The sequence below is a fragment of the Dipteris shenzhenensis genome, chromosome 7 (genome assembly GCF_047967505.1).
Source record: "Dipteris shenzhenensis isolate YYH24624 ecotype China chromosome 7, Dip_SZ_1.0, whole genome shotgun sequence".
In the NCBI taxonomy this organism is placed as follows: domain Eukaryota; kingdom Viridiplantae; phylum Streptophyta; class Polypodiopsida; order Gleicheniales; family Dipteridaceae; genus Dipteris; species Dipteris shenzhenensis.
Window position 1 is genome coordinate 51,791,175 of NC_141602.1, and position 23,925 is coordinate 51,815,099.

Sequence of the window (23,925 nt, forward strand, 5' to 3'; positions counted from 1 at the left end):
CTGCTGGTAAAAGGCTTTCTTGAAGTCCTTCCACTTCTTTGGGGCTGACCCATCTGTGGTCTGTGCACTCCACCATGCACTACCTGTCGCTGTCAAGTGCAAACTGACCATTCTTAACTTGGAGGATTCTGAAAACTTTTTTGTACCGAATGCAGCATCAAACTGCCTGATAAACTGCAATGCTTTGTCTGTATGACCATATTGTCCATTGTAGGTCATAAACTTGACAGATTTATCTCCCTCTTTGAATTCCTTGGTCTCTCTAGAAGACTTACTCTTCCTGGACTTCTTGTGTTTCCTTCTTTTCCTTGATGGTTTATTTGATAAAGAAGAAGATACAGAAGTCGAACTCGAGGTAGACGGTGATGGACTAGGAGATCGGTGATGATGCCTCGATCTCTTCCTGCTATGAGACCGTCCCCTATGAGATCTCTCTTTCTCTGGCTGTATACGAGAGTGTGCCTCTGGCATTGGCACGTCATATGCTGCATTAGGCATAGCTTCTGCTTGAAACAAATGCTGAGCCCTTGGATCCTTTCTGAGATTTTCCATCTCTTGTATACGAGTGCGTACCATCTGTTCAAATTCTTGCTGAGTTTGTTGCACACTTCTCTGTCTTGGATGTACATCCCTATCTTGTGAATCCAACTGGATAGGTGATTGAGCCATTTTCTTACAACTCGTCTGAGATCTGCAAGTTTCTCACACACACTGTGTATGCAACTGATGCACGCGGTCTTTGCTTTTCAAAGGGAAAAATTACCTCAACAAGAGGTGTCTTGCATTCACAATCTATGCCAGTACCGGGCTGTCAACTCAAGGCATATACCCACAAAGTTGCCAAGGCATCAATAACTATATTGCCCCTTTTCTGGCTATTGCAAAAAGCATTCAGAATGCATCTGACTCATCTTTTCCTGAGCACAAAGGCATGCATATTCTTTTTCTGCAAATCTCTGATTTTACTGTGTTTCTGCTGCTTTTCTGACAGTAAATACTCTCTCAGATAGGTGAAGACTGCTGGCAGAAACAGTCTCTGCAACCGTCTCTCTTTTTTTTTTGGTTGACAGTAACCAGATGGAGTAACTGGCTGGTTATTCTAACCAGACTGACTGGTTCTGGTCTGATTAGTCTGCAACTAGACTAACTGAATTGGTCACAGTCTGGTTACAGTGACCAGATTAGTTTGGTTGGGTCAACTAACTGGACCTCTAACTAGTCCACTAACCAAGGTTAGGTTGGCTTAACCTCTTGTCTGCCACATCAGCCTCTTGTCTGCCACGTGTTAGTGCCACATCAGCATCTGAGCTGGTTGCCACGTGTACTGCCACATCAGCACCCCTTAAGGCTTGGATGCCACGTTAGCAACTGAAATGTACACTGCCACGTCAGCCACATGTGGTGCCACGTCTAAGCGCCACGTCAGCTCTGGTGTCATGAGTGCCACGCCACGCTGGCTACCACGTCAGCATTTGCAAACTTGCCCAAACCTTGTCAAGGATTTCCGTCGAGAGCATCGCGTCAGCGTCGCCGGCTCTGTTAACCACAACAATGACTTTCTTTTCACACACGCGTCACTGGGGAATAAAACTTGACGAAGGCTTTTTCGATCATGAATCTTCTGTCGAGCGTCTCCGTCGATATCTCCGTCCAACGATGGACCTGCGCCATGTGTGCCTGCGTGAAGTCATCTGTGATGCCTGTTAGGCCTCCTTGCTAGCCCTCCGCCCAGGGCATCAAGCAGTCATCTTATCAAAGTTCTCTCCAAGGAACGGTGTAGACCCCCGCTCCTGACTACTCGCTTAGCTTGCTAGCTGTAGGGCCCCATGAACATTCACACTTCGTCTGGCCACCGTCTTGCATATGGCCTTCGTCAAAGCAGCTTCATCGGTGCATATAATAGTAGATGGTCACCAGACGTCAGAAACTAATGCTTGAGAACCAGAACCTGTAGCCCACTGTTGGCGAAATTGGCAGGCAGCCAAAATAGAGCTTCAACAAGTGCAATGATCTTTTGATCACCCAACTTCACATCCTCAAACCTTTCTTGGTTCGTCACCACCTAATAAGATGGCGAATCCCAGGCTCTGATACCAATGTAATCCTCCCTCGCAAAAGACAGCAGAGACACTCTCATTTCTTTATGCAATCGCTAGCTCTCTTGTGGAACCTCACGCTCATAATTTACTGCAGAAATACTCATAAGATCTCTCTCTCTCTCTCTCTCTCTCTCTCTCTCTCTCTCTACACACACACAGCTAGGGCCCAGGACAATATGTCGGGTTGGACCCCTGCGAAGGTATTTTATTTCTTGAAGAGAGAATCTGTTACAAGAGTTCAGCGTAGAGCTGCCTGATACAAAATCCAACGTGAATGAATGAATCATTACATGAGCTCTCAGGCTCCCTTTCTTGGCAACAAGCCACTTGTCAATTTCTACATTACTTTCCTAATTACATGCCACTAAGGGCAACTCTGGAGTCTTCGAAGCACTTGGTCACGCGAACCGCCTCCTAGACTTTGATTAGGCTCCCGTAGCGCTTAGGAAAATAACTCTTCCTAGTACCTCATCAATTAATTAAAGCGCACCACCATGGCACCCATTAATTATTAGCGCTTTGCATGCAAATAACACACTGTGGACTAATTCTAGTCATGGTGGGCGTCCCCACTCAATACATGTGCACACATAATAAATATAAAAATATATATTTATTCTCTGGTTGATCGAAGTCAACGCTCTTAATTATAATTAAGAGGCTTTGACCAAGGGTCGAGCGCCTTAATTATAGTCAAGTCTCTCCAACCGAAGTTGGTACAACTCTTCAACCGAAGTTGGCACATCTTGGTTAACCGTGGTTAACCCTCTTGGCGCATGCCAAGTCTCGTTGACCAAAGTCAACACTCTCTCACCGTAGTGAGCTCTGTACTTCTTTGGTTAACCGTAGTTAACCCTCTTGGTAATAAACCAAGTCTCCCCGACCAAAGTCAGGTTTACTTGACTAGAGTCAAGTGTCTTTGACCGTAGTCAATTCTTTGACCATTAAAAGAACTCTTTGACCATAATTAACACATATAAAACTCTTTAATTATGATCAAATAAATGGTCAACTGTACTTTGACTTAGGATATTTACATTGTGGTGACAGTTGCTCTCTTCGGTGACCATAATCCAAGAAGCTTACAGGCTCAGAGAATCGCAGCCCATGTTGTTTCTTTGTATTTCTGGGCCCGATTCCCTGAACAATTGGTTGCACCATACAACTAAAAGCCACTCCCATCCTTCATCGCGCATTGGGCCGGCTCCCGTCTTCACCCGTACGCATTTACTACCTCAAAGAGGAGTGGAGTTATGCAATTAGTTGTGGCAGAACAAGAAGTCATGGTTTCGGAGCAAGGGAGTTCAGCTTCCAAGAGGCCCGGTTCAGCTTTCAAGAAGCAATCTAAGGGACCTAAGGATGATCTTAGTGAAGGATTCACGAAAGAAAAGATCAAGGAGTTCCATATTCTCAAAGAGAAACCTCGATTTCAAGAATTATTCGAGGAGATGATGTCCTATCCAGGGTCAAAGCCACGAAAAGAAAAGGGAGACAAAGAACTTTCTCATACTTCACCATCGAAAGAGTCTTCTAAGCATTCTCCTTTCTCTAGGGAGAATTCACGGAGTCCTGCATCACGCCAGAAGCGTCAAACTTCAAGAAAACGAGGGAGGAGTCTAAAGCCACACGGGAGATGTAGTCGAAAGCATGGAAGGAAAACTCCCAGTTCAAGCCCATCTTCTTCTAGTTCTTCTTCATCTTCTTCTTCTTTCTCTTCCTCATCTTCTTCTAAATCCCGAGGATGCTCCCGTCACAAGGGCAGAAGAAGATCCAGATCTTGAAGTAAGGATTTCAAGGAAGGAGGTAAGTCTATCAAGTTCAGTACTTTTGATGGAAAGTATGGCCACTGAGAAAGCTTTGCAGTTCATCCGTTAGTTTGACATAGCCTTCAAAACGGGGCACTATCGCGAGAAGTCCAAGTTAAAGATTGTGAGTCTTCGTGTGACAAAAAGTGCCAGTGCTTGGTGGGGAGCTCTTCTTGTTGCAGAAGAATCTCCAAAGACTTGGAAAGAATTCAAGAAGCAGTTCTATGAACAATTCTTGCCTAAGAATTTCTATGACGATGTTCATACAACATGGGAAAGTGTGTGCATGGCAGCCACTGACACCATCGACACATATAATCAAAAGTTTTGGACAGCCTATCTTCAAATCACGCCCTTAAAAGAAATTTCAGAAAAGACACAGCTTTCGGAAGTATCGAGCGGGATTGCTTCCCAACATACAGACTCAAGTAAGCATTGATCCAAAGAAGCAGCTCCGAGATTTGATGCATTCAGCTTCAGTGATTGAACTGCTAAGGGAAGATCTTCTTAAGACTATGGCGGAAAAAGGAAAGGGTGTGAGGGTTGTACCACCAACTCAAGATTAAAAAATATTTCAGCCTCAGAAGCCGAGGAGTCCATTCAAGCCTTTCAAAGGAAAGTCAAAGTTTACTCTAGAGCTGATTGCGACCTTCCGAAAGGAAGATAAGTGTTTCGGTTGTGGAACACCAGGGCATGTGTCTGCCTAGTGCCCCCATAGGACTGCGAGTCCAAGGGAGCAAAAAACTCCAAAAGAACCGCCAAAGCCAGTGGCGGGAGGAATCCCAGATATGTTGGGAAGAACCACAGAACTAGAAAACAGAGAGCTTTGCCTCGCATGAAGAGATTAGAATGCCTTGATTCTTTTTGATCCAGGAGCTACCAGGAATTAAAACAGAAGAATTGGGATTATCTTTGGATGCAGAGCATGTCTTCAAAGGGGATCCAGTCAAAGTTACACCTTTGATTGGAAAACTTAGGATTCATGTACAAGATTATGTGGACCATGAGGATTTTTATGTTTCACCTCTCAAGCATTATGATGAAATTTTGGGTATGCCATGGTTCCATAGAAAGGAGGTGGTTCTTGATTTCAAAGCAAGAACTCTCAGTTTTGAGCATCGGAAAAAGCAACACAAAATCTTGGCGAAAGGAAAAGGCGAGACCATTCTAGTTGTATCAAATATTTCCATTGCCAAGTCAATAAAACATGGTTTTTGTTAAAGAAAAAGAGGGTGAACCCTAAGTGGAAATAAGTCCATTGGAAAAAGAAAAATTTCAGTTTTTAGAATCTTTCAAATATTGCTTTTCAGATTCTTTACTAGGAGAGCTTCCTCTAGAACAGCCTGAAGATCATGTCATAGAGCTCCTTCTAGGAAGTGAGCCTCCGAATCGTCTGCCTTATCGTGTGAGCGCAGCCCAGACCGAAGAAATTATGGCACAAGTACAGGATTTGCTCTCAAAGGGACTTATCAGGCCCAGTTCTTCTCCCTTCCAGTTTCCAATCCCTTGCATAGACGATATTCTGGACATATTGAAAGGAGCCTCTATTTTCAGCCGCATTGATTTAAAAAGCGGATATCATCAGATAAGGATTCAGCCCCAAGATGTCCACAAGATAGCTTTTCGGACTACTTTTGGACTTTATGAGTTTCTGGTGATGCCTTTTGGACTTACCAACGCACCAGCTACTTTCAATTGAATGATGGACAGAATTTCAGATCCCACAGGCACTTTACAGGTACTTTCTTTGATGACCAAGAAAAACGTAGTCTTCAGGTGGGGAGAAAGACAAAGAATAGCTTTTAATGCTTTCAAAGAAAAGTTAACAACTGAGCCCATTCTCATTGTTCCAGATTTACAGAAACCGTTTGATGTGGACTGCGATGCATGTGGAGAATGTGTGGGAGCTGATCTTCATCAAGAAGGCCGAGTCATTGCTTATGAAAGCTAGAGGCTGCGTGGTGCAGAGATGTTTCTCGGTGTTTATGAGAAAGAGATGTTAGCAGTTATTCATGCTCTAACTATTTGGAAGCATTATCTTCTTGGAGCTGATTTTACGGTCAAGACTGACCACCAAAGTCTCAAGTATTTCCCGACTCAGACCAAGATTTTCGAAAAGAAGATGAAATGGGCAAATTTCCTGTCCATGTTTCATTTTCAAATTCTTTATACACCAGGAGCTTAGAACAGAGTTGCAGATGCTTATCCAGAAGGCCTAAAGCGAATAATGTCACCATAGCATATCATTGGGACTGGCCATGCATGAGCTCTACTTACAGTTTCCAGACTTCGGAGAGATCATGAGAAATATTCAGCAAGGAGTATCATCCAGTCAGTATACATTGAAAGACCGGTTTCTCATGAAAGATGACCACCTTTGTGTGACTCAAGATATGCGAGCCAACATTTCGGAAGAATGTCATGCTTCCTTATGTAGGACATCGAGGCATTTTGTCTACTATTCAGGCCATTGAGAGATATTTCTTTTGGCCAGGGATGCGGAAAGACATTCATAAGTTGTAACGGAATGTCATACATGCCAAAAGGTAAAGTATGACAGGCACAAGACCCCAAGACGTCTCATGCCGCTGCCCATACCACAGGGACCATGGGAAAGTATTGCTATGGATTTCATCTTTGATCTTCCTAGATCCAGAAATGGGAATGATGGAATATGGACTATCATTGATAGGTTCAGCAAGTAGGCCCATTTCATTCCAGTAAGAAAAACCATTAAGGCAGACCACATGGCTAGATTGTTTTTGGCACAGATCTTCAAGCACCATGGGATGCCTAAGTCGATTGTTAGTGATCGAGACCCCAAGATGATGTTGAATACGGGGAGAAGGTGAGAGACACATGATTGGAGACGAGCTGAGGCACGAACTGATGTGGATTGATTGATAAGATTGAAACACAGCAAGTACATAGCCTCTTTTATAGGCTGGGCAAGCCTTACCTTCTCACACAGATACCTCATAGATGAGGTCACACACAAGAGAATCTAGATCCTATAATCTAGGTGAGGAATCACATCTACCACATGAGGTGGCACAAGTGGCCTCAAGACTCTTCACACACAACTATAGGATACTCCTAGGACTCTAGGACCACACACACTAGGACTCCGATTTCAACAAACCTCCCTTCGGAGCTAGGGTGAGAGACTATGACATCATCCAGACTGTGCATCCCAGGCAATCTCAGAGGCTAACAGTTGAGCATAATTCAGAGGTTGAACCAAGCACTCTCATGGCTTAGGTGTCAACGTGATCAGAGACTCAAATCTGAGCATGGATGCATGACCAACTCATAGGTCTAGGGAGTACACCAACATCCTGGAACTCGGTCAGGCCTGATAAAGGAAAGACATAACAACCCCCCCTGTCTCCTAACTGGGTACATGGAAATAAGTGGAGCCTTTTATAGGACAAGGCACACAAAATGACAAATTATTACATCATTTTAGGGGGACTACCCAAGGCAGAGTACCTAACACACATGACTTCTAGAAAGCCCACTCTTCATCTATCACCTCATGGAGGGATAGACCAGAAATAGCAGCAGTGCAGGCTTGTTCCTCAGGTCCAGAAGGTGTAGCTTCATCGTCTTCGTCCTCACTCTGCTCCGCAACCAGATTGGCATGATCTTTGGCTTGTACCTTTGCCATTTTCTTGAAGCAACGATCCTCTGGATGGCCAAGTTTCTGATAGTAATTACATTTAAGAGGTTTTCCGTTCTTCTTGGGCTTATTCTTGAGAAAGAATGCTTTGCCAGATTCGAAGGAAGATTCTGCTTTCTCTGTAAGCCTACGGTTCTCATCAATGAGATGCGCTACCATATCCTTAAAGCTCATATTGCGGCTGACTCTTAGGACAGCAAGGATCTCATTGTACTTGGAAATGTCTTCAATACTGGAGAGAAGTACAACAACTTGATCATCATCTTCAACAATGGCTCGGATGGCAGATAATTGTTGGAGAATTGACCCAAGATTGCTCAAGTGTTCATTGAGGGTTTCAGCTTCCTTCATCTTGAGCTTGAAGAGTTTTTGTTTGAGAAATACTTTGGAATTATTGATCTTATTTCCAAACAAATTCTCTAACTTTTCCCAAACGTCGTTTGCTGTCTTATCAAAATCCACATGGTGGATAAGGTTGTCAGCTAAAGCTAGGCCAATGATAGCCATTGCTTTATCATTTTGGTTCTCCCACCAACTGATTCTAGCATCATCTCTTTGCGGTTTTGGCTCCTTGCCATTGGTGATATTCCATATGCCTTCTCGCATAAGAAGAAGCCGGAGTTTTGTCTACCAAGTTGGGAAATTGCTCCCTGAGAATTTCTCGATGAACGAGGAGTTTTTAATGCTATCCATTGGTGGGAAGGTCTTAGCTGTTATTACAGCCAGTGTCTAAATCCCTTACAATGTTTACTCAAATTTCAAGAAAGGCCCAAATTTTACATGGTAGAAGCTGCAATTATGCCAAAGGAAGACATAGGACAGAAAAGCCCTAAATTTTTGGGTTAGGGTTGTACGGAAGATTGTATGCTGCAGGTACAGTCGTACGGCAGGCAAGCCGTACAGGCTGTATGGCTGATTTGTAGTGGCGCAGATTTCGAGGCTGTACGGCTGATTTGCAGTGGCGCAGATTTCGAGGCTGTTTGGTACGGGCCTGCTGTACGGCAAATCGTACGTCAGTACGGTAGATCGTACGGCAGATTGTACAACAGCTACAGAGGTCAGGTTGTACGGCGCAATAGTCCAGCCGTAGCACATGTCGATGTAGATCAGCTTCTTCATGCAGTTGCGGGCATCTTCTCAGTCAGCAGCTCACCACGCTTCCGCTGCGAGGTAGTGTAAACTGAAGGTCCGGAGTTCGAGGCACCATCAGCGTTGAGCGAGGGAGCAGTTGCGAGAGAGGCTAAAGGTAGCGGGCAGAATGGCGCAGCGTAGAGCAGAAGCGGTTAGCGGAGGAGATAGCGGGCAGAATGGCGCAGCATAGAGCAGAAGCGAGAGCACCAACGTGGGCTAGTAGAAGAGCGAACAGAGGCGGTAGCAGAGTGGCGCAGCAGAGTGCAGACATGGCAGCGAAGGATGGGCAGGATGCTTCAGCATGGCTCTGATACCAACTGTTGAATACGGGGAGAAGGTGAGAGACACATGATTGGAGACGAGCTGAGGCACGAACTGATGTGGATTGATTGATAAGATTGAAACACAGCAAGTACATAGCCTCTTTTATAGGCTGGGCAAGCCTTATCTTCTCACACAGACACCTCATAGATGAGGTCACACACAAGAGATCACACACAAGAGAATCTAGATCCTATAATCTAGGTGAGGAATCACATCTACCACATGAGGTGGCACAAGTGGCCTCAAGACTCTTCACACACACACAACTATAGGACACTCCTAGGACTCTAGGACCACACACACTAGGACTCCGATTTCAACAGATGACTAGTTTATTCTAGAGAGCATTATTTGGTAATATGGGGACGAAGTTGACTTTTCATCTTCTTTTCATCCTTAGTCTGACGGACAAAGTGACAGTGCCAATTCCACGGTATTGGATCTTCTCAAGTGTTATGCTTACGAGCAAAAGATTGAATGGGAAAAGTATCTTCCTCTTGTGGAATTTGCATACAATAACGTGTACATAGTTCCACTGGAAAAGCTCCATTCGAAGTTATTTATGGAAAGGTGATTTTGCCACCTATTCTCAGAACAAAGGATGAGATATTTGCAGCCGACCAGTATGTCCGAGACTTAGAAACAACTTTCTCTCAAGTTCGGACAGCAATTGAAAGATCTCAACACAAGCAAAAGAAGGCAGCAGATAAGCACCGGAGGGAGATGAACCTCCAAGAAGGAGATTGGGTATTACTAAAGTTTGAAAAAGCACGTCTTAGGAAGATGAAAGGAAAAGAGAAAGTATATCCCAAGTTGTCTCCAAGATATTATGGGCCATTTCGGGTTAGTGAGTCCATAAACAAAGTTGCTTTTCGACTAGAGTTGCCCGAGACTTGGAAGACAATGCTTTTCATGTGAGTCTTCTAAAGAAGTATCAAGGACAAGAACCCACAAAACCAGTTCAAGAAGAGCCACCTGAGGTGGAAGAGATAGAGGAGATTCTTCAACCAGAACAAATTGTATATCATACAGGAAAGAAAGGACCCAGAGGCAAGGTGATCCGTAGATACCTTGTCAAGCTCAAGAACTACTCGGCGCTTGATGCCAACTGGGTAGATGAGGATTGCTTCTCAGAGTGTTCTCAAGTTTTACAGTTGTATCAAGAAGCTTTTCAGCTGAGGACAATTGTTTAGAAGCCGAGTGGATGTCACCAGTTGGGGCTTCTCCCAAGAAAATAAAGAATAATCTTTATTAGAATTGAATTTCGTCAAAGAATGGTTAAGTTAATTAACCAAGAATAAGTTTTATTGTTTTACTTTTGCTTTGCATCAATAAAAAGAGAACTGTGGGGATGCATGCATTAGACTAACCTTTAACAGGTTAAAGTGTTGAATGTTGTTTGTGGCAATGTGTAGGACCAAGGAAAGTGCAAAGAAGCCCTAGAATTAGGGAAAAAGTGCAAAAAGCAGGTCCTAATAAAGGCAAAAAGCATCCAGAAAGTGGGTGCTTATATGGAGGAGGGCCCCAGCTAGGCAGACAAGCAAAAAAAGCAGCGCAATTCTCAAGAAAAGCCCCAAAAGCAGCAGAAAATGCTAGAAAGCTTGGTTTTTGTATAAAAGTAGCTTTTAGGAAGAACAAAAGCATAAAATAGCTTTTAAAAAGTACTAAAGCTAGAAATAGCCTTCAGAAAGTAGGTTTAGCTTTTTGCTAGGCCAAGTTTATAAAAAAAGAGCCAAAGAGCTCAAGATCATTCAGTTTTGTACTCAGTTCATGGTCTTGTGAAGAGCCAGTTGTACAAAGACTATTTTCTATTGCAATAAAGACCTTCATAATGTGCATTTAGTATATAGTTACACATCATGTGCACTCGTCTCTTCCCTACTACCTTAAACATTGGGAAAAACTACCACATGGATTGGTTGACTCTAGATTGTAGATCTTGAGGATACTTTGCTATTCTTGATAGGCTTGTTGGTGCATGGTATTGGTTGGCTATATTTTCTACTATAGTAGGTCTGGGTTACTACTATGAAAAGATTAGATTTGAGTTAGCCAATATAGTCACAATGAATTCTACAACAATTGCTCAAGTGTCACGTGTGACGAGGCTTAGAGTAGCATATGATGGAAGCTATGGTCTGATTAGCTAAGCAAGGTTCAAGATATTGTCATGGGTTGTAGCTACATAGATCAATGAATATGCTCCTCATGCATATATACAAAAACATCATACATGCATCACATACACTCAGTCTCTACTTCTTCTGTAGTATGTAGTGCTTCCGGAGTAGACTTAGTATCCTCTTCTTTAAATGCAAGCGGAGGCTGTGGCAACTCTTCTGATGCTTCGAGTGGAGGCTGTGGTGTTGTAGGTGTACACTGAGTCTCTACTTCTTCCCTACTTGTCGGCAATCACGTTTCAACAAGCTCTTCAAAGTTCCCACGCTTTGTTCAAGTTCCGGTTACAGATTCTAGTGCAGGAGCAAATTGCGATTTCTCCTATAGAGCCCGTCTTGGATTGCGTGCCAGGTTCTTGAGCCCGAGAGTGTTTCTTTTGCTGCAATTCTGTGCCAGAGTGTTCCCTTTGCTGCGATTTTGGTTTCTACGCATGGATTGAAGCGTGTAAGCGCTTGCAAGCCGTGCCCAAGAGCCCAGGAGGAATTTGCGATTGGTTTGAGGGATGTTCTTTGGTTTAGTTACAGTTTCATGAGCAGGCTTCTCCGAAATGTGTGCAGGTTGTTGCCGCAGGTTGCCCAGCAGGCTACTGCCCTGGTCAGCTGTGAATAGCAAAACGGCCCCGAAGAACTGCAGTAAGTCTATCAAAACTGTTTACAACACAAGCGCCCGACAGGCACATGTATATCAGAGGCTGTGGGCAGCCTGTCTTGAGCCTAGCTGCTGCAGGAGTGAAAAAAATGCAGGAATTGGTGCAAAACCACCACCAGGTGAGTCGAGCTGCTGTCGCCTTCAAAACAGATGCTGCAAAGCAGCCTGTACAGCAACTTTGGCTTCGAAATAGGTGTATTTGGCTATTATCTGCCCGAGAAAACAAGAGAACTGCCTTAAACCCTGCACCAGAACAGGTCGCCTATTTGTAGGGAAGCTCTTGGAGTGCTCCTGTGCAGGCTCCTAGCTGTGAACTGTGAACTGCTGTGGGTGAAGATTCCTTGTGATAAAACTCTCCCAAGCTTGGATGGAGTGAAGAGCACAGGACAGCATCACAGCGTGGCTCTGATACCAAATATGCGAGAAGGAGATAGTGGAGCAAGCAAAAACGTGACGCTCTACTGAATTGAAGTTGCAAGAATGAATATAGAAAGGGCTGTCAACATGGCATGACAAAACCCTAAACCTAGATTAACCCAAACTAGAGCTGAATTTAACCCATACAAACCTAAACTCAACCACTAACTGTTGTTAGTGCGAAAACCTGCCCTATTACATTGGCAGTGGCCACTGCCTTAAATGTTTGTTCGTGGATGAGGAATGAATCAAGCTTTGGCAAGATGAGGCAATAAATCAATGGGAGGAACTTCACTTATTCAGATAAGGTATAGCTGCGCAGATCCAGATGAAAACGTAGCTTAAAGACAGGTCATGGCCTTCAACTTTGTGGGCTCAAGCTGGCTGCTGGCACAAAGGAGGTAATTCAGAGGGGATCCGAAAGAGAGTACCTTTGACATTAAGGGGACCCTGGGGACCCTAAGCACCCCTCCAGACATGGGAGATACAAAGTGCTTCCTTGTTGTACCCCCAAGATCATTATTCAACATGGGCAAAGGTGTTAGAGGCCTTTAGGTGAGCACATTCTTGCTGGGAGGAAGTGCTTCCTTGCTAGTAGTCCCTCGATCATTCTCCAACATGGACAAGGATGTTTGAGGCCTTTAGGTGAGCACATTCTTGCTGAGCGATTGTGCTGCTCTTTCTTGATGTGTATGTGAATCATAGGTAATGCAAAGTGTACTCAGCTGGGGATGGCTGTCACTGACCTCAGCCATCTGGAGAGGAATACCCCCCTATCCTGCCTTAGAGCATGCATATACATTGTGATGAAAAAGCTCTCTGCCAGTGTAAAGACTATTTCTTGGTGATTCTTTTTTCCCAAAAGACATTAATATCCTATGTATCAAATTGCTAGGACTTAGATAGTGTTTTTTAGTCAACATTAACGTTTAACTGTAGTTATGTTGTAACATATTTTCTGATGTTTCCCCAGATGTTCCCACTGCTGTCACTGCCAAAGAAGCTCTCGAGGGTCACTGTATATATGATGGTGGCTTCTGTAAGCTTCATCTTTCGTACTCTCGGCACACTGATCTTAATGTCAAGGTAAAACTATTCTGTCCCCCCTCCCCCTTCCTCCCTTCCTCTTTCCATCCACACACACACGTGTCCACTACATATGTATTCTCAACTGGCTCTGTGCAGCTATAGTTGTTTAGTCTTTTCAGTGTGTTGTGAATGTGTAGGGTGCACAGGGCAACAATGATCGGAGTAGAGACTATACAAATCCTAATCCTGGCCTTCTTCAAAGTATGCCCTCAGTTCTGGGGCCTCAGCCGGCCTCCTCAGTGGTCAATACACCGATGACTGTTACTGGCCCGCCTGCTGCTCAGAACATTTATTCTGGAAATCAGTTCCAAATAAGTGGGGGAGCGCCACAAGATCCAGTTTCAGGACCAAGCCAGGCAAAAGGATGGGGTTATGAGCCAGGTCAAGGGGTACCTTCAGGTGCTGGAGGCTCAGGGATGCATGATCCTACTCAGATGGTCTCTCGACCTATGTATAGTGGCTCATTTGCATCTCCAGGTGCAACAGCGGCTCCCAGATCTGTGTTACCTCTTCATCAAGCGTCTTCATCTGGGCCACCATATTACTCTGCTGCGGGCCCACCTGCTGGTTCTATGGGTGCAATGTTTCCTCCAGCAGGTTCTGGTCCACAAATGGGCCCCCCAGCTCCTAGAATGGCCCCCCAATCTCAGTCTATACCATCTTACAGCCAGCAGCAACCCATGCATATGCCTGGATTGTCAAACATGCCTCCTGCTGGTGGACCCTCTGCCTATTACAGGTAAATTTTTGTTTGAATGTTGGGCTTACCTTGCATTCAAGTGTGGAATGCAACAAATATGCAGTGCCCATTCTGCAAAATGGGTTGTTGAATATTGCATTGAAGTCTGGAAGTTGAACAGCTCCTAGTTTGCACCTAGTGCTATGTACAATGAAATTTCCCTTAGCTGATTGTGATTGTTCTTGTGTCTTGCGTCTTAATTTATTCAATGCGGGATGGGAGCTGTTGGTTTGTATGTTTCACAAGAAGAGCCACTCTTCTGTTGGGCCTTTGCAGTATAATTCGATGCTCCATCTTTTGTGTTGGGAAGAAACTGTTCTATTTTGTAGTTTTATAATTAAGTGGACATGGCTTATCGTTTCTTTGCAGAGGGTTGCAATGATGTGGGAAGCAAGAAAATTGTATATATTTAGGCTGTGGCACTTCATGTTCAAAAGTTTGATAAACTGATATGCATCAATTTTGATTTTGTATAGTGCTCTTATTGGAGGCTATTATTTGTGTTAGGGGTGCATTTCCTAACTGTTTTTTTATAGTGCACGGGTTTTAATGAGGCGATGTGCATGTCTCACCCCTCACCCCTGGGTGCAATAAAAAGTTGTCAGATGGCTAATTTCATGCCGGCAATTGGATTTGGTGCGGTGGGACCTTTTTCAGTGCCAAGAGTGTATGTTCAGTGCCAAGAGTGTATGTTTTCAAGCTAGAATGATGGCTATTGTGCTGTGATGTAAAAGTTTCTATGTTTACAATGTATATCTCATTAGAGATTTCGGTCTCCTAATAATGCATTACAAATCTCTCCTATGGATCCCGCTGCATTGTAGATTTCTCGTATAGGTATTTCTGGTGTCTTACTTTTAATTCTGATGGGACTATTTGTGTGTTTACTCTACTTTTCCACCCACTTCTCACTTATTATCATATTGAGCTCCATCTTGCATGGTTGGCTCTCCCCCTTACCGAGTGAAACTCTCTTATCTTAATTGCTTTCGACATCTGAATTACTTTTTTTTTTCCACTGGAGAAAGAAACCACCCATGACATGTTTTGCAAAAGCATGTGAGTAATTCTGTGTACCAATTGCATTCTCCTCTTCCGCTTCCATGTCTCGTAAATCCAAAAACTGCTAACCTATCCAGAAACTTCTAACCTATTCCACTTCCAGCTCTCCATTCTTTAGGGGAGTAAACTCTCTCTCTCTCTCTCTCTCTCTCTCTCTCTCTCTCTCTCTGTTTTTCGCTCTTCTGCTCCCAACCTGCACTTGAGTTTCTACTATATTTGACCTGTTGCAGTAATGGCATTTTCCTCACTCTTTGAAAGCATGAACATGGCTTGGATGGTCTTTGTGTGCTTCGGGCCTTTTTAATGGCATCATGTGGAGTAGAAAGATGTAGAATGCGGCCATTACTTTTGGGGCTTTATTCTATGTACGTCAGGTTTTCTATATGGATTTCATGTGAAGTAGATGATATGTGGATTATGTTGACTACATTTCTACGGTTCATTCTATTTGCTGCCTTGCCGGAGGTGTTGTGTTGGACATTCAAAGCTGTTCTCTGCTAGTGTGATTAATCCATATGAATGATGCAATGTTTGAAGGTGGATAAAGGCTTAAGAAGGATTTGCAAAACCACAAGGATTGTCGAGAGACGAACTGTAGGATCAACGTGATACTAAATCAGTTCAATGAGTTGCAGTGTGTATTAGCAATTGTACAGCATGAAATCATGTGATTTACATGCATTTCATATAAAGCTTGTTTGGGTTGGATGGTGGAAAGCAATTTACCTTTGCCTAACTTTGCTTTGGATTTAATTACGATATTTCTGTTGGAGTTAGAAAGCTTGATACTTATGATTCAAGGAACAGACTAGTCTCCAGTGATATGTGATTAGTATATGTGACCTATTGTGTAGCATAGAAGTGACAAATGAGTAGAAGGATTTTCCCAGCCCAAAAATGTATAGTCTGTGATAAAATTTCTTCATTGTTCCTAAAGCATCATTATAGGATGGGTTAGTGTTGAAAGTTAAATCAAGCTCTCTATGGGTCTTTTTTGTTAACGTAAGTGCGTAGGGTCCTCTTAATTGGAGCAAAGAAAATGTTTTTATTATTGCTTTTAACACTGCCTGAAGTTGCCAAATTCATGTTTATGAAAAAAAATGCTAATGGTCTCTATTGTTTATGTTTCCCATCCTTGTGCCGGAGGTTATAAAAATAGGTAGTTTTTACTCCCAGAGTAGCTTTTATTAAAGGAGAGGTTTTTAGACATCTCTAGTGCAATGCATGAAATACCGCTAAGGAAGAGTAAGAGTGTAAGGCAAAACTTTGTTGATTTGGTGCAACACGACTCTCACAAATTGAGATGTGCGCTCAGTAGTTGATAGAATTGGGATAAACGTGTTTTGGTATTTTTGATGTCTCCCTTCTTATGAATGTTTTGAATTGTGGAGAAAATGATGAAACCATGGAGCTAAGTTTGCTGGTCAATATTGCACATTCTTTTACGCTGGAAATGCCATGTTAAATCTGGTTGTTTGGCTCATATCCGATTGTACTTACATATGCAATGTTTTGGGCATTATGCACCACCATTGAATTGTGGAGAAAATGATGGAACCATGGAGCTAAGTTTGCTGGTCAATATTGCACATTCTTTACGATGGAAATGCCATGTTAAATCTAGTTGTTTGGCTCATATCCGATTGTACTTACATATGCAATGTTTTGGGCGATATGCACTACCATCGCTTGGCTTGCTTGATTCACTCGCTTGTACATACAATGTGGCATGGGGTCTCCTATAATGTGCTCAACTAAAGCCATATGTAAAATAGGTCCCTCTTTGGAAATGCAAGGATTGAGTGAAAAGAGTATGATTGTTGTTTGCATGAGTTTTTTTTCTCCCAAAAAGCCTATGAGTTATATTTCACATACATTCATTTGATGTGCAACCATAGATATACCCCAACCATAGGCACAGCTTCTAAAAATGGTCAAACTCATTTAAGGTGAAACCTTTGTTTGGACTTTGTTGGTTAAACTTAGGTTCATTCTATTTTTGGAGCTTATTTCACTTAGGTGCTTCTTTCATTAACTTTTGTTTTGATTTTGTGTGAGCTTTTCACGAATAAAAAGTGTGTGTACATGTATACATATCCATACATATAGTACTTGCTTAATTTACTTTGGTTTTGTTTTGTTGTGTTTGTGTGTGTGTGTGTTTCCACGTCCAGACGCGTGCGTGCATCGATGCACAGAGAGAGAGAGAGAGAGAGAGAGAGAGAGAGACGTTTTACAGAAGACATCAGGCATTTGGATAGCCAGAGAGTCGAGGGAGTGCCAAGCTATTAGGGCATAACTACCTTTCAATACTACTATAAGGTGGCCTTTATAACATCAATTTAAAGACGCGTCTCTCGGTCTCGATTTAAAGTCTCTCATCAGTGCTTGCACATCTCAATAAACCACCTATTTTCTTGCTTTTCATGCTTCGTTGACCATAGTGAGTTCACTATTTCTTTGTTTGACTTGGATCGGAGTGAGCTCTTCAGATATCCAACTCTTTGTACCCTTTAGTTTATATGTTCTTAACTCTTGTTGCCCTCCCTCTGAAGTAGACTTGTGCTTGTGTGCCATTGCATATACCATTTACATCCCATTCAACTTGTGAAACTTCTTGCTTAAGGCATATAATTATATTGTCTAGTCTTTCTTCTCATCATGAGGAAGGCAATCATCTTTCAACCCCCCCAATGCATAAGATCCTTCTATTTTTCATTCTAGATTCTTGCTCTTTTATTTCCATATAAAGATAAGCTTTATTTACCTTGTTGCTAGCGTTAATAATCATCTCTTCTTTGATAGAACTTACTTGACTAGTGATCATCTCCTTAACTGGATGGTGGAGATATGTTGCACTTGAGTAGTACTTTTGCTACAATTTCTTGTTTCTCATTGCTCTCGATGTTTTGTACCTTCCTTCCAAGAGCTCCAACTTTGAGTGCAAGTAATAGATCTGCTTGTGCGGGTATGAATTGATCCTCTAACTTTGAATCTTTGCAAAGGGGAAAGGCGATGGGAGGGGGGCAATGGTTAAGAGACCTTGATGGATGGAGTCGAGGCAAGGTCTTGACCTTGAAAAATTCCATGGTGGGTCTGTGGGGATTGGGGCACTCCCTTGTTGGAACTAACCCTCGGGTTGGGTTTGGGGTGCAGCCGAACTCCTAGTTAGGGAGGACTAAATTGAACTAAACCTCGAACTAAGGTACACTGAGGTAAAGTAAAGGGGCGGATGAACTATATGAACCTTGGTACCTTAAAACCTTGGTACTTAAAGAAATCTTTCTCAATGAATGAACTGGCGGTGGCTTTGAAGCGACTTTGAAGGTGGTTGCGAGCAACTGGGAGAGGGAGAGACATGGCTAATAGGCTGTGAAGGATGGAGGGAGTGTGTTGAACATTGGGTTGAGTGGCTTTGAGAGAGCTGTGAGGGAGCGATTGAGCAGCTATGAGGGTGTGGCTGTGAGGAAGAGAGGGAGTGAGTGAGCGGTTGTGAGGGAGAGTAGCTATGAGGGGGAGAGGAGAGTGAGGTGAGCGATTGTGTGTGAGAGAGAGAGAGAGAGAGAGAGAGAGAGAGAGAGAGAGAAACAAATAAAAACAAACTAAATAAAAAAAATGATAATAGTTCGTTCCAAGAAGCCCTTGATTCAAGGACACAAATAACCGCAACAAAGCACAAGATAGACATGGGACAAAAAAATAAGGACTTGATGAGGAGGAAGTAAACAAGAAAAGCTTAGCAATCCAAGAAAAATAACACATCCAAATAAGAAACTTAGTTAGACTAGAGAAAGCATCAGCTAAATAAACAAAAAAGAGGGTAAGAGGATAACAAAAGAAGCATACATACTCATTATATTCAAGAGCTCACAAACATTTGATAAGGTAGCTATCGGGTGGACGCACTCGCAAAAGATAAATCATTGAAGCACAACATTGGGGAAAATGATCATGGGGAAAAGTACACCTTCATAAGATTGGAATATATCATATCTTACAAATTATTATTTTTAATAGACTAACCAAAAGAAATAAGGAAAGAAGGGAATTTGTAAGTGACTTTAGACAAATTTATGAGTAGATAAGGAAAATAAAAAATAAAAAGAACTTAGTAAGCAAAGCTATGCTTATGTTCGCATTAGTACCCAAGCATAAGTTAGCATTTTGATTTTGAAAGATTTGTGAATCTCTTAGGTAAACCTAATGCTTACTAAGATTTAAAATTCCAACCAAACAACTAAAACTTCGATAGCAAAAAGGAAGAAATAAAGCAAAAAATAAGAATAAGAAATACAAAGTCAATAATAAATAATAAAATAAGGAAATGAAGGAAAAATACAATAAATTGATAATAAATCCATATAAAGTAAACTAAACAAGTATTCAAGATTAGATGAACTCCGAAAGTAGAGCCAAACTAGCGTCGTGTAGATGTTGAAGATATCCTTTGTTGGTTAAAATTTCTTCTAGATTATTTGTTTATAACTCTAGGTGACTCTTTATTCCAACAAAGCATTGGTGTTTCAATGGGCACTAATTGTTCCATTTTGTTAGCAATCTTCTACCTTTTTACTTCTGAATTTGAGTTTATGGTACAGTCGATCTCTTGTGAGACTTGTCGAAAGATTCCAAACTTTAAAGATGCTATTTACAAAAATCCAAACTCTTTTGGTGGAGGAATTGATCCTTGAGAGTTTTGTGAACTTAATTGTACAGCCAATGAAAGTTATGGAATTTCCTTGGATCTTAGCATTACTCGATCTCTTTAGGTTTAGAATTTGATATCTATCACATTGACTCAAACATCTTTGATATGGCTAAATATGGAGCAATAACTTCCCAATTCAGCTTTGAGTTATTTTTATGATCCTTGAATTGAATCCAAATTCCAAAGTTTCAAAGTCCATTTTCATTTTTCGCTCGGGTTTTTTCTAATTTTTTTGTTCATCCACTCTTAGTTTAGTTTAGCTTTGATCTTTTTTTGGTTAGGTTGGGTTGGTAGAAACTTAACCCAATTTCATTCTCTCTCTCTCTCTCTCTCTCTCTCTCTCTTCCTTTGGACTTGTAGGTATAAGCAGATCAACCTTGTTGTCTTGAAAAACTTTTGATTCTCATTTTGTAAATTTTTTGTGGTGGTTTTGATTTTGACTAGCTATTTGTTATATCAAATGTTTTGAATATTTCTTTGCTTTTTATTCAATTTCCCAATGTCTTGGTGTACCTAAGTAATTGCAATTTTTTGATATTTTATGAGAAGCATTTCAAAAACTTATGCTAATTACCTCTACCTTTGGGATTCCATCTCCACCCATCTTTAGCTATCCGTGGTGGTAAGTTAATGAAGGTAATTTTAGATGATTATTGAAATGTATGTGCATGTTAGATATGCTCAATGCCCTACCGTCCTGGTAACCACCAGTGGTCCAAGGTGCTCAAGTTGTAAGGCCCCCATATGAGGAGAAGCCATGTGTGAGCCTGGGACACTGGATGGATCCTGACTTGCATGTCAGATGAGGTCTATCAATGAGACCGTTGATGGTAGAAAGGTGATTGTGTGGGAGCCCCTTACTCTTGCTGGGGCGACGGTATAGGGAATATTCCTTGAATATTCCATGAACAACTAGTCGGTTCCACCGACTAGGTTGACTAGTCAACTCCACCGACTAGGTTGACTGGTCGGTTCCACTGACTATGTTGATCCGACTACCGCCCTCACGGCTATAAAGAGGCGACCTCCCCAGTCCATTGTATCGGATCAGTTCAGATTAGATCAGATCTTCTAGCTAGTAGCTCTTCACCTAGTATCTGTCTAGATCGCCATCTAAGCTCCACTGTGGGAGTGCACGGGTGGACAGAGCCATCATCTGTACCACATCAGTATTGAAGGAAAATTTTGTTCCTCTCCAGTTTGCTGTGTACTCTCTATTCTTTGTTTAGTTTCTGTTCCACTGTGTTGTGTAATTTAACAGTGCAGGCCTTGTGAATATTTGTTTTACCTTCAAAATTGCTTCTCTCTGTACTGCTAGAAGCAGAGAGAGAAGAGAAGTTGAGAAACCTAGAATGTACAATTGATATCCAAGACAACGAAAATAGAGTGATTTTATATAATCATACATCCATTACCCAAAAAGTACTTTATACTTATACTTTTTCATTTATCTAAACTAAAAAGAGAAGATTTGGGATATCATCTATCAATCCTTTCTTGGATGAAAAATGATCCAGGGATATGCTTCCTTTTCCTTGAAGAGGATTGGATGTATATGAGTATAGTGTAGATTACTCTATTTGATTCTTTCTTTGTGACTTGTTGTGTTGGATGAGGCTCCATTGTGCTTTCAATTACAATATATGTGTGTTCCCAATCGTTTTAAAAAATAAAATAACATACGGGTTTATATTATCGAGTCAAAAATATAGACAATCGTTTTTACATCAAAAGTTCTCTACCCCATAACGAGGTGTAGTACTATGAATCATGAGCATCTATCAAAAGTGGTTGTGCTGATCTGGGTCAGGTGACAGGTACATCAGTTCTCTTCCTTCGAAACAACATGGGTAACAACCCTGATAATGACAGTGCCTGGGATATGCATGTAGGGGCACGAGCGTATGTGCTTCTGAGGCTTCCTAGCAAGTTCTCTAGGTGGTCGCTGCAGGGAGTAGAGGAACTATTCTCTTGACATGAGCTTGTTGTGCACTTTAGCGGAGGTGCTCGCAGGGTCAATACGTGAGACTAATCTCTTGAAGGGAGGTGGGCATGGAGGTGGTCTTTGCGGTTCGGGGGGGGGGGGGGGGGGGGGGTAGTAAACTTCTAGGCATGTGTGGGTGGCACACCTTGCGCTGCGTTACTCTCATAAGGAGAAGGGGAAGTAGTAACAGGTAAAGTTACAGCATTGGAATAAAACGGGGAAGGGGCAGCATCCTGGGTGGGAGCGAGAGTTTGCGTTCCATGGGATTCCACATTGCTCTGCTCTCTTTCTGTCGCCTCTCTCTCTGCCACATGCGTAGTTGCTCTAGGAGTGAGCTCTCTTCTTTTGCCAAGCTCTCCTCTTTTTGGACAAACACTTGTAGCTGTGTCTTGGTTTGAAGAATTCTCTGCAGATTATCATTTCGTTCCTTATTGCATGCATAGATTTAGAAAAAAATTAGTAGCATCAACAATGTTATCGTTAAAAACTTTTGCACATCGAGTAAACCAAATTGACCAAAGCACACATAAGCATGAATAGCATTCTAGTTGGGGGGAGCTCTACTAGGAGTGTTGCCCAGCAGTAGGTAAGCAAAGTTGAATGTGAGCTTGGTGTGTTGTAGCTGTGTAGAAGACCATAGAGATCTAGAAAGTCTATAGTTGAGGAAGAGGTGTGGAATGTCCTCTTGTGCACATCTACATCTCTTGCATATTCCATCACCGTGACCTTTGCTCCGCACTTGTTTGGATGTTCTGACGACTCCGTGTAAGATTAACCAAAGAAGTCAGGACTGTTTCTTTGAGATGTTCTTATCCCACACCTTTTCAAATCTCTTCTTCCAGGTTTTGCTAGAGTCTCTCCTGTGCCATTTCAAGTTGAGGAGCCTTATTACCTCTTCTTGTCCTTCTACCTAGATGGGGATAGGAGTAATCTGAGTTTGACCTGCCCATTTGAACTCCTTTAGGGAGGATTTGAGTCGGCCTCCCATCCACGGTAAGTTGTCTCTCGACCACAGTAGTTGTCTCTCGTGTATCAATCTCAAGTCAAACCTATTGATTCGAAACTTGGTTATCAGGCTTTTGTCGTCCATCCACTTTCTCTGCTCTCAGTTCCAGAGATCTCCCCAAACTCTTACTCCCTTCTAGTTAAGTCTTAGACGTCCTTTGAGGTCTTCATCGATCACCTAGGCCTTCACCTAGATTAGGGGGAACCATATTGAGTCTTGGCTACAAAAGGTGCCCATCTTTCTTGAAAAGACCTTCCAAGTGATGTAAGGGTGCATTGATTCCCATGCCTGTTACATTCCCTTCCATAGTTTTGATCCTTTCATGATACAAGGTTCGTTGCCTAGAAGTGCCACCTCAAATGGAAGTTGCTTCCAGTGTTTGCATCTTTTGAGTCTGAATTTTTTAAAGTTGCAAAGAATTAGTTGTGTGAGGATCTAGAATGGCTTTGATTTTCCATTGGTTATGAATTTTGCCGGAGACTTCTCAATATCCATGATCCCCAGTCCTCCTGAGTCTTTTGGCATCATGCAAATTTGCCATCTTACTTTGGCCATTTTGTGGCCCCCCCCACAGGAGAGACTAAAAAAAGGCTGTTAATTTTTCCCAGACTCTTTTTGGTTGGTGCCTAGCAAGAAATGAAGTGCAAAATTGAAGGGTAGATGTAGTGATTTAGTACAAACTTTCTTCTTGCTAGAGTTGGTTGGAGGCCTTGCCACTTATTGATTTTATCCTTGATTCTGTCAATTATCCAATCCCAATGATCGTTTAATGAGCATCTGAAGCCCATAGGGATACCTAGTAACATGAAAACCTCTCTTTCGGGCCTATGACTTTGCATCCTTTGTCTAATAGGAGCTGGGGAGGCAGACTCCTTGTGCCGTACATGCTTATTTTTTCATGATTGATTTTGGAGCCTGAAGCTAGCCAAAATACATTTAAGCAATCCAAAATGACAGCCACTGATAGCTCGTTGTTGTACAGAGTCAAATTGGTATTGTCAGCAAATTGCCGATAGATGATCTGTCTTCCTTCTTCTACTTGGATACCTTTCA

General features: G+C 42.3%; 1 protein-coding gene across 3 annotated transcripts in view; it reads left to right on the top strand.

The window, feature by feature from the left end:
- Positions 1 to 14,585, top strand: part of LOC147900476 (polypyrimidine tract-binding protein homolog 1-like) — a 39,045-nt gene extending 24,460 nt beyond the window's left edge. Inside the window, exons 10-11 of one of the 3 annotated variants that reach the window (XM_087376739.1) lie at positions 13,258 to 13,370; positions 13,511 to 14,584. In XM_087376739.1, coding sequence (XP_087232865.1) covers positions 13,258 to 13,370; positions 13,511 to 14,116 — 719 coding nt within the window. In that variant the 3' untranslated portion in view covers positions 14,117 to 14,584. Of the gene's footprint in view, positions 1 to 13,257; positions 13,371 to 13,510 lie in introns of all 3 variants that reach the window. The other 2 variants (XM_087376740.1, XM_087376741.1) reach the window with 2 other exon arrangements.
- The last annotated feature ends 9,340 nt before the right edge of the window (positions 14,586 to 23,925 follow it).